This window comes from Trichomycterus rosablanca, chromosome 15 (assembly GCF_030014385.1).
Source record: "Trichomycterus rosablanca isolate fTriRos1 chromosome 15, fTriRos1.hap1, whole genome shotgun sequence".
NCBI classification, from domain to species: domain Eukaryota; kingdom Metazoa; phylum Chordata; class Actinopteri; order Siluriformes; family Trichomycteridae; genus Trichomycterus; species Trichomycterus rosablanca.
The window spans coordinates 1,879,952-1,891,673 of NC_086002.1; the positions used below are offsets into that span (position 1 = coordinate 1,879,952).

General features: G+C 34.3%; 1 protein-coding gene across 1 annotated transcript; it reads right to left on the bottom strand.

Annotated features, from left to right (window-relative positions):
* Positions 1-5,141: 5,141 nt before the first annotated feature.
* Positions 5,142-10,869, bottom strand: en1b (engrailed homeobox 1b). Its single transcript, XM_063010605.1, has 2 exons — positions 10,449-10,869; positions 5,142-5,461 (listed from the first exon to the last, which is right to left on the bottom strand). Exons 1-2 carry the CDS (start codon positions 10,867-10,869, stop codon positions 5,142-5,144), a joined length of 741 nt encoding a protein of 246 aa, XP_062866675.1.
* Positions 10,870-11,722: the final 853 nt, after the last annotated feature.

An 11,722-nucleotide genomic window follows, 5' to 3' on the forward strand; every position in this document is an offset into this window, starting at 1 on the left:
GGTCGCGTAATACAACTCATAATAAATAGTCTAACAACTAGAAACCCGCTAGCATTTCCTTATGAGTCACGATTTTTGTATCATCAAGAAAAAATCAAAATATTAATAAATAAAACATACTTTTGAAAGCAATAATATTAACATGATTACTTTCACAAAAATGTTAAAATAGATTAAAAAAAAAACACCCCCAACACTGAACATAATAATAATAATAATAATAATAATAATAATAATAATAACAATAATAATAATAATAGTAATAATAATAATGATAATAGTAATAATAATAATGATAATTAAATAATAATAATGAAAAATAATAATAATGACGGTGATGATGATTATACTACTACTACTATACCAATAATAATAATAATAATAATAATAATAATAATAATAATAATAGAAGTAGTAGTAGTAGTAGTAGTAGTAATAATGACGGTGATGATGATTATACTACTACTACTATAGCAATAATAATAATAATAATAATAATAATAATAATAATACTACAGTTACCACCTGAGGTTTGATCCGTCTTTGAATCTCAGCGGTGCTACAATGGCTCCGGCTGGAACCGGTCACACCGTGACCCTGACCAGGCTAAAGCGGTTGATAAAAAAATATAAATAAATAAACATTGTGATAGAAAAATTATTTGAGGAAAGTCTAATGTGTAATGTATAAGGTTTATGATTTACTTAGGTTTTTATACTACTTTACGTTTATCCCACTTCTACTACCAGCGCTTAGGAAAGGCTCCGGGTCCACCGGGTCGTTGACTATGATGGGTATAACCAACATTCAGTATAAATTTCTGTTTCTTTTGTTTGTAAATAAATTTTTAAGTATGCTTCTATGTTTTGCAGCGATAAGGTTGTGCATTGCGGATTGATTCATAACTGCATTTATGTAAATATTATTAATAAAAATAATTCAGTGATTTTACGCGTCTTTTACACCCTTGTGTTGTGTATAAATATGTAACTTGATCCTAAATCATGCGGATCCAGATATTGTTGAGCCCATCTTGTATAAAGATTTAAAAGCAACCGCAGGATTTTAAACAGTTTCCAGATAATAACAGAGAGCTCAGAGACATTTGTTAAAAATATAAAATAATAAAACTCAGATTGATTTTTGATGTACAGTGGCATCTAAAGGAAAATCTATATTTATTAAAAGCTGTTTGGTGGTTACTGGCACCCCTGGCTGCTTGTATTGATCACACTGGTGTCCGAGTCCACCAAATAGCTTCATGTTAATAGCAGCTTATTGGATCCATACTTGATTATTTAAAGCTTATTAGAAAATCTATTAAATTCCTCCTGGACCAAATACTGACTGGTACTGACTGATGAGGGTAAAAATAAACGAAATAAATATTTTCCAAACCTTTTGTGTACATATTGCTCTAGTATTAAATAAATACTTCTGGATGGATCGAGTTCAGCAGGATGATTTATATAGAGACGCGTTTTTATTGTTATTAGTTGTTTTGCATTGACGCGATTCAAGAACATTTTGTCTTGGTGATGAAGCCTTGGTTCGTTTTCCAACATATAAATGTCACACGAATGTTTTGATGTTTTGTCCAGATTTTCAACACTTTAGGCCTGTTAGTTATTTCCAAGCTATTAAAATGACGTAGAAAATGTAATTAAAGATTTTATGACGTGTAGACCTACTGCAAATGAAGCCCTGTTTACTATAGTAAAAGTGTAGAAATGTTACTGAATTAAATATAAATCCCTCCCAGTCTTGTTTGGTTTTAATGTATGAATTTATTGTAGACCAGAATAATTAAAATAAAATAATAATAGTAGTAAAACACTTAACACTGGGTCTCACCTGCATACTGCGGATTGTGTGAAACCTTTTTAGCATTTACATCACCACTGGATTAACTGTTATAAGCTTAGTTCATACAAATTGTTTATAAATATACATAAAACTAAATCAGCACTATTAATAAATAATTTATTATTTTAATTTATTTAATTTATTATAAACACATTTTAGCTTTAAGAGTTATTTTTCCAGCATGCGCATTTTTCTTATTATTCTTATTATTATCTCTTTAAATCAATATACTATTTTTTGTCCAGCAGACTCATTTTTCCCGACGTGCTTTAGATGTTTAGAAGTTCAACTCTGACTTTAGGGAAGTCTCAGTTACCGGAATGTTTGTGTTCTGTAAGTCGCTTTCAGGGTAAATCGGAGCGCCTCGGTTACCGCAGGGAACTATTTTGATGGCACAAGTTGACCTTTGATCTCTTGGGACCCCCTGTGATTTTCTTGTGTCCTGTGGGCCTTTAAAACGCTTTAAAAACGCGTGTGTACAAACACACACTGGTTTGTTACCAACAAGTGATCGTAACATCCCTTTTAAATATGAAAAAATAGATTATTTTTTTTGGTCAATAATTTAGTTTGTGTTCAAAATTGGCTGTATTGTTCGGTTGCTGTTAACAATTTTGCCAACGTTTTAACAGTGGTTGTGGTGATCACATTAACACACAATGATAAATCTGCAAAACTACTCTTTGCTAAACCACCATCATCATGATGTCGCACCAGAAAAGTGAAGTGAAATGGACAAAAAAGTTAATATAAATGATAGATTTTCAAAACAGGATAATCGAAATCAATAGTTAAGTGTTAGGCTCAATTACTAACGCTTTCCAGACTATAGTGATATGTGAACCATACTGGTGTATAATTTGTCTCTATTCTATGACCAGTGATCAATTACAACTGCAGAACTATTATTATGTATACAGGGTGACCATAAAGTCTGGACACATAAGCAAAATGCATATTTTCAATACATTTCAATAAATTTGTCAGCATTATTTAATTTCATTAGAATATGAATCAAAAACATCTTCAATGTATGTGTGTGTGTGTGTGTGTGTATTTTAGTAAACATATAGTTATAGTTAGTGATGTTTCCTATGTGTCCAGACTTTAGGGACACCCTGTATAATGGACATTTTGATTCACGCTTCCGTTCCATAAATCTCTGATACATAAAATGTCTTCACTGATCAGTAAATGTTGCTGTAATCCCCATGGTCAATGGATAAGATGATGTAAAGGTTAAAGGTCAGTGTGGATCAGTTTGTAGCTTGTTGAATTGAAAATAAGTGTCGCTTCATGGTGACACATGACTTGATGATCATATTGTTAAAATATTGGAATTTTAAGTTAGTGTCCATTCCCCCGATTATTTAGGGATTCACTTTTCACATCAAATTGTATTATCTTGCTAAAATGAAGTATTTTCTTAAATATTAGAGAAGTTCCCGTTAATAGCGCAAATATTTGTTCTTATTTGGAATATTTAAGCTAAAACCACCTATAAATAAGAAATGACTCAAATTTCACTGACCAAACGTTGAAACCAAAAACATGGCACATTCTACTTTTTTATTCCAGACAGTGTCTATAATAGTGTGAAAATCTTTGGTTTGAAGCATCGGTTCAGTCAGGTGTTACGTAGAATCGTGAGACTTTTAAAATTAATACTTTTATAGACAGTGCTATCACAAAAAAGACCTCTAAAGAGTCTGACACAGGGAGGGGAAAGAAACGATAAAAAATTGCCAGCAAGTAAGGAGAGAGTCAAACATCCCGCCCTTACCTGGATTCTTAAATATATACATCTTACAATACATCTTACAATTTTGGCTATATATATAGAAATCTTTATAGTCTGTCCATATATGTTACAGTATAGTATAGATTCTTAAATAAAGTCTCTTCAGTTCAGTTCAGGAATTGTATCTTCTGTGTTTCACCAAGAGAAGTTAAAAAGTCACCAGGTCCGCAGTCTGAGTAAGTTTCATAAACTCAGCAGTTCGTGGAAAAAAAGAGGAGATGATCTGCTTTATACATCAAGGACTTGTCATCCCACTTCTGTTTCACAAAAGATTTTTATCTTTATGCTGGCGTGGATTTTTGGAAGGATGAGCTGGGCTAATAATAATAATAATAATAATAATAATAATAATAATAATAATAATAATAATAATAATAATAATAATAATAATAATAATAAATAATAATAATAATAATAATATTTGCTGGGTTCAGCTTGTTGGGTTGTAGTTGTAGTTAATCTGTTTTCTGGATTTTTTATTATGCCTGCCAAACACTCTTTATTATAGGTTACATTCTTTATTATAGGTTCTATGTTTAGTTGACATTTCATTATTCATGTAGTTACACCATGTGAGGTTTAGATTAAAAGCTTAACACAAGCGACAGGAAAATAAGAAAATAAAAAATATGGCTGAATTTGGCTTCTTGTGGTATAATAAAATAATTTAGCGCAATATTGTTTAACAAAACAGCTGCAATTTTCCAGTTAAATCTTTAGATAAATTGAGTTGGTTTTAACTGTCCTGTTGGTTTCCACCGATTTAATGTCTAATGGTTAATTATATTGATAGTTTTTTTTTTTATAATAATATTACTGACACTAAGAATTGATAATAACAACTAAGACACTAATAACTAATCTGGGGGCAAATGATAGCCAAGAATGTTGGTTTTAAAAATTAAACCCAAACCCATTCTGGACCCAAAGCGGCCAGATGGACGCATGGTAGGTTTTTTGTAGCCCAGCAATTTGTCGAAAATAATAAATAAACCTCGTACTCATTCTTGTAACATTCGAATGTAGTTGTAGGTGGTGGTTTTGTTAAAAAAGAATCCTCCTTAATTCATTCAGTGTCTGTTTTAAGAGCGCTTTATCTTGGTCGGGGTCTCGTTGGGTCTAATTCATTGGGCGAATCGTTTAATTTTATTATATGAGGTTTAATAATGTAATGAGATTAATATATATTAAATGACATGGTTAAACACTTAAGATTTTGGGTCTTTATCTCAGCTTTGAAGTATTTTACCCACAAGGATCAACACCCAACAAAGCTGAATTGAAACAACCGACTTAAATGGTGTTTGGCTCATTTTAGCCCATTAACTTATTTGACAGTGCAATAATAATAATAATAATAATAATAATAATAATAATACCCAATGTTATTTTTTTTTCTTTTGTGAAACAAGTGCACGATGAGAAACTGTCTTTAATTCAATCTGCGCCTTTAGATTTAAACGGATCCTCCTTTCTACTCGCTGTCGTCCTTGTCCTCTTGGACGGTGGTGGTTGAGTGGTTGTACAGTCCCTGCGCCATGAGCTGAAGTGCCAGTCCGTTCTTGTAGCCGCTCGCCTTCTTGATCTTGGCCCGCTTGTTCTGGAACCAGATTTTGATCTGGGACTCGTTGAGGTTGAGCTCCTGTGCGAGCGACTGTCGCCGCTGCTCGGTGATGTAGCGGCTCGCCTGGAACTCCGACTTCAGCCGCTGGAGCTGCTCGGCTGTGAACGCGGTGCGCGGCCGCTTGTCCTCCTTCTCGCTCTTCTTCTTCTTCAGCTTGCGGGTTCTTGGGCCTGACGTGGAAACAACGGTAAAAAAGAAGAGAAGTCGACATGTTAATATGAGGCTGCGTAATAAAGAAATGGTTTATTTGTACGTTTATTTTGGGACATGGGTTCAAACTTTGCCCATAGTCACTGTCTGACCTTATTGACCCTTGTGCGCACGAGTTTCCTCCTGGTATTCCAGTGTGTATGATGCCACACTAATGGTACCAGTGTGTATTCCTACCTTGCGCTAAAGGCTTCCAAATTACGCACATTTTATAAAGACAAAGCGATTACTGAAGCTAAATAAAACGACCAGAAACAAACACAAAATTAGCGTGCGTAAAAGTAATTTTTTGCAAGTTCGCACATTTGGATGCACTTTGGGACTCATGGTATCCACATCATACCATCCCAGAGGGCCCAAAATATAAACATGACGTCTTTAGCTTGTTGGATTAAGGTGCAGCATCAAATGAGCTCACATCTAAACTTCTTAAAAATGTTTAAAATTGAACACAGCGCTTCGCAGGCGTGATGCTGACATGTGACTCCAGTTTGTTTGGTACGGATTGTGTTCAGTGTTGGCTGTGTTGGGTGTTTGATTCGTTACAGATATGCCAGCTATCATTTCGGTTTTACATCCAATTTTTGCTGGACGTTAATTCTTCATGGTTTCCACATCACACAAAGCCTTTATGTGAATGACAACCAACCCAGATCTCAAATAACGCACCATCACCCAGCTAACAAGCGTCATCGGAACGTCTACAGTTATTTATAAAGAACGCCGGTATAAGACAGGTATGAGACACCTTTTTTCAGCTGACTTTTGGTCACAGAGTTTGTTACTTTATCAAAAACACAACACATAATGGTAATCCAAATTAAATTTGAATGAAGCAATAAAATATTGGCTTTAATTGTTCCTTATGTTTCCTCTGATATGCAAATCCCCTGATGTAAAATAATAGGCTCTTATTTTGGAAGAATGTCTGACAAGGTACGTGATACCTCATTACTTAATAAATAATTCATAAGTTTTATATTCAGGTGCTTTCATTAGGCAATAAAGCGTCGATTTATAGAGTCCAAGTCATTGAATCTGTCGCTTTACGTTCCCAAAAGTCCTAAAACAAGCAAATCTACAATTTTCACATAAAAAGCTAAATTGGGGATATTTGGATGTAAAATAAATATGGTCTGTTAAACTGAGCCAAAAATATTGTCTTACACAGTGTGTATATTTCACGTTGATTTCCCTCATTGTTACAGAATAGTGGTAAGATTTTATTTTTAGGCCTCTGTTTTAAAATATTGCTTTAAAGAACTAGTCTCTATTTGCCATTTCAACAATATGAGTGCAATATAAAATGGCCTGTCAAATATAATCCACGTTATGCTAAAAACGTAATGATGATAAAAAGTAATAAATGATATTAAACCAGGCTTTTCAGCAGCATTCGTCACTTTAATACCTCATGTAAAACCTTTAGTCACATTTTTATTGTGTGCCAGAAGCCTCTTGAACAAAATTATGCAATAAGCAAAATGATTTGATTTAGCTTTGAGCATCCTTACCAAGCTGCCTGTTTCTGGTCATTAAACTGGATTCAAATTCATAATCAGATGGTAATATTAATCAGAAAAGCCATTTCAATTCAAAGCTGGGAGGATTTTTATGCAACCGTCGTGCAACGTTACCAGCCGAAGGCACCGAGATGCAAACGAGGCCTCGAACCAATCCCATTCACGTTGTGCGGTGAGTGTTCACACCACGATGGAAATGTTTTGTTCGAAATAATAATCTATAAATCATACAAATAAAAACTAGTTTGCATTAGACAATATTTTGTGGTGGCATCTAAGACCAGTTTAAACAGTTATTTTAATAGAACTGAACTGATGCTTTAATATTCTACTCGATTAATATAAATAAAATGAAATAAACACTGTTATTAAGAAATGTTTCCGAAAATGACCTATAATAATAATAATAATAATCCATATCTATACGCCTCATCATAGAATTAAAAGAAATTATTAGGGGTCCAAGTACTGTAGTACCGTAGGTATTATCTTCCAGCAATTGATAATAATAGTAAATAATAATAATAATTCTAATTATGCCTATTTGTTTTAAATTCATGTGTGTGTTCATTATCTTTGTTAAGTGTTTTTAAGTAATCATCGTTCTAAACAATTCAAATCATTTATTTAAAATATTCATCTTATCCTATGGAAAATAATACATAAATAAAGTATAAGGGCTGTGCAATATATCGTATTTACAATACTAAAATGCAGTGTCCAGGCGCACCAAACCTTTTGTTGTTTGATGTGTGTAAATTCGTTTAGGACTGACGACTCTACAGTTATGATGGATTATTAGTATGAAATTAGTATAGTATAAGTCTAATATCGAATTTGCAGAATTACTGTAATACCTAAACAATCCTTTCAAACAATTTATTAAGGTATTTTAATACCTCAAATGCTCCTAATGAGTTTTTTTGTAAAAGCATAAATGATTAAATCCTTTAACAAAATAAGGGATTAATAAATAAAAACCATAGAGGCAGATGTGTAGCAGTAATCTAGACTCTCACTAAAGACCATTCTATTATTTAATATAGAGTCTACACTGTACTACAGTGAATTTTCTCAGACCCTCTCATACCTGGAGTGTGTTTTCTCAGGTGTATAATACTGACCGTGATCTTGATAGTAATGAACGCATTAAATGATTAAACTTCGTTTGCTGACTTTGGTTTGTAGCATCATAAATCTGACCTCAGCCCACTACACTACACTACACTACACTACACTACACTACACTACACTACACTACACTACACTACACTACACTACACACTACACTCTCCTATCAGAATGAACTCACTGACTTATTAGAACATTTCTGCATTCAGTCTTTAAATATCACAGCACAGATACTGAAGACTAAACGCAAAGCTGCATTTACTATTAAATAATATCACATTCATTCATGTACTCAGTGAACTGCATAATAAATACTACAGCATTAAACAGGTTATTATTTTAAAAAGTATATTAAAATTAAATAATAAACGTTGTAAAATTATATGCAGCTCGATAGAAAACTAAGAAACTACAGGCGATGTAAAATAGGATCATTCGATACACGTACAAAAAAACCTTGAAAATCAACAACATGAAGCAGATTTTTCTCTGATAGTCATTCTCATGTTAGGCCTTAATCTATAATCCAGCTAAACTGTAAAATGTGCACTGTTAAAAGTGTCCTTCTGTAAAAACAGGCCTTTATGTAGTCTAAATATTCAGTATTGCTTAATAAAAAGCCTAATTAACAAGTCCTTCCTCATGATAGTGTTTTCTGCTCTTAGTCCTGGTGGCTATAACAAGGAAAGTTCGTTTAGAATTAAAGTGTAAAACTAGATAAATATTTCATATGCTTGTTTTAATTGTTAATACACTTCACCTTTTACCACACTACATTATTTGGAAATCGCGTGTTCTTAATGTTTAATAAATTTAGAACAGTCTTATTAATATAAAACTGAACCACCAATGCCATCTTTATGTAACACCTTAGGCTACTGTTTATTTTGCTTAGAAATGCAAAAGGATGAATTAAAACTTGCATTTCTGATTTAAATACACTGTGGAACAAAGACTTGGATTTGCGCAAAATGACAAAGCAGGACTGAAGATTTATTGCTGTTAGGTGTCGTTAATGAACTGGGTCTGATTTACTAAAGTTCATTAATGTCACATGATGCACAATCATTGTCACTATAGTCCAGCTTACTGCCTTATTATTATTATTTATTATGACTACAGTTTTACTCGGAAATAAAAGCCCAATGCACCTTAAACAATAAGTTTACATTAATTGTGAATTTTATCCAGTGTTATCATTTCTATCTGATAACAGACCCACACACACCAACCAAGTGCATCAACTCAGTAAAACTTCTCGATCTTTTTCAGCAGCAGAGCTCAGATCTGGTTCATCTACATCAACAACATTCACAGACATTAACTGAACTGATTCTCACTATTATTAAAGAGCAGAATTTGCAGCACAAAATAAACGAGAGAATGTAAAATCTAAAAGCTAAAAGCTCAGTAATAAAACTCAGAGTAATAAAACAACCGCTGCAGACACTAAAGTCAAAATAAGAAAGAATAATACATTAAAATACGTGGTTATTAAACTAAGTGTCATTCACCACAGTCAGGAGATTGAACAGATAATAAACACTTCTAGAAAGAAGTAATTTTGGTTTTTGAAAGTAGTTTTAAAAATTTGTTATTCGCTCCATGCGCTTTTACGCTCCATGCGTTTTTTAATATAGAAATTATATTAGTACATGTTGTTTAAAATGATTAGAAATATATTATTAATAGATGTATTATTATTATTAATATTATTATAATTATTATTATTATTGTGATCTTTAATGCCGGATTTATGGTGTATAAAACGGTCTAATATTTAATGCAAGTTTTCTTCAAATTCTTACAGTAAGAAGAAAAAAACAAGACGCAAACTTTGTGTAAACTTTAACATATAACTGTTTTACAGAAAAGAAAAAAAGGCTTTTAGACTTTAGTTAAGTGTTTTAACTGTTAAGTTTTATATATAAACGACCAAAAACAGCGTGTTACGCAAGTTGTTGTAGCATCGTGTTATTATTTACCACTACAGCTTGAAAAGTCGACTTTTCCATCTTAAATCTAAAAAAACAAACAAGCAATAAAGTTTAATCTTGTATGTTTAAACGTGTAGCAATTTTCCAACATAAATAAACTATACCACTAACACCGCTGTGCTTTTTAATAATATCACCAGCGACCGTGTTGATTTATTATATTTTATTGTTAAATATTTGTTGGAAGAAAGGTACACGCTTGTATTTGCGCGGTTTTTCAATCCAGACTGCTACAGAAGCGACTTTCTCTCCCCGTAAATCTAAAACAATCCAACAGTAGGATGAAGAAGCCTCACCGGATGAGGGTCTGTCCGAGTACCGTGTGCAGTAGACCCAGGCGGGCCAGAGCATGGACTGCGAGGACTCTTTGGACGCCGACGCTCCGCCGCTCGCTCCGTTCTGAGTCACGTTGTCGCCGCCGCACTTTGTGCCATCGAGCAGCGCTTTGGAGGACGAGGACGACGAGGAAGACGAGGAAGACGACGAGGATGAGGACGACGTGCCGTCACCGGTCGAGTTCGGACGCGACGACGGCCTTGAGACCAAAAGATTGACGTTTTCCCTGCTCGAGAGAAGCTCCCGCTTGCAGCCGAAGTCGGGCCGCAGTATGTTGTCGATGAAGAAGTTGGTGGTGCGGTGGACCTGCGGCGCTGCTTCGTGCGCTCCGGCCGGAGGAGACGCGCTCTGGCGCTCCGCCGGATCCTTTTGCTCCTCCATTAGCAGCCGCGCTCTTCCCCACACCAACCCCCAAAAAATCCCACTTGTTGCCAAGAATTTTATCCGATCAAATGATTATCGTTTATAATAGAGTAATAAAGGTGTGTTCAGTCGCTGCACCATCGGAATGCCCTGCGCACTTTTCAACGCGTCTCGAGTATCACAACAAGGTGCTCAGACGCTCAGACGCATGACGCTGATGCTCCGCGGCCCACGCCTCTCACCCCCACGTATGACAGCTCCCGCTTCCTAAACTCTTTCTAAAATCTTTTTATTCCTCTCCCCTCCTCAACCGGAAGCACGTGAGCCAGCCACACGTGCAATGGACCAATCGGGCGTCAGCATTTTCGCTGTCACAGGAAAACACGTCCAATCGAGTTGTACATTATTCTGCAAATAACAAGAATGAAGGCGTCTTCACTGTCAGGCGCCGAGCTTCATCCACCCGTGCGCCATGAGGGTTTTTATTTCTGTGATGAGACGCTGAATAATTCAATCATGCAGAGACTGAATGAGACCTGCAATTCGGATCGAATACCAGGCTATTAAATATTATTATTATTAGTAGTATAGTAGTAGTAGTAGTAGTAGTAGTAGTAGTAGTAGTCTAATGGTTGCACGTAGAAATAATTACAGAATACATGGAATTAAGAGTTTTTTGGATATTAAAATGCACCAATATTTATTTTTGTTATTATTAGTAGTAGTACTGTGTTCTGACACCGAATCCTCCAGTGGATGGTTTTTAATCATTTTTGTTTTTGCCACAAGGATATAAAATCTTTAATTTAATTATTTAAAATATTTTTATAATATTTGTTATATATATATTTTTAATATTATTATTAGTAGT

Excerpts from the sequence above, each read along its gene's own strand:
- en1b (XM_063010605.1), bottom strand. The coding sequence starts at position 10,869 with ATGGAGGAGCAAAAGGATCCGGCGGAGCGCCAGAGCGCGTCTCCTCCG. Across the intron at positions 5,462-10,448 it reads CTCGGACAGACCCTCATCCG|GCCCAAGAACCCGCAAGCTG; the intron begins GTGAGGCTTCTT and ends TTTCCACGTCAG.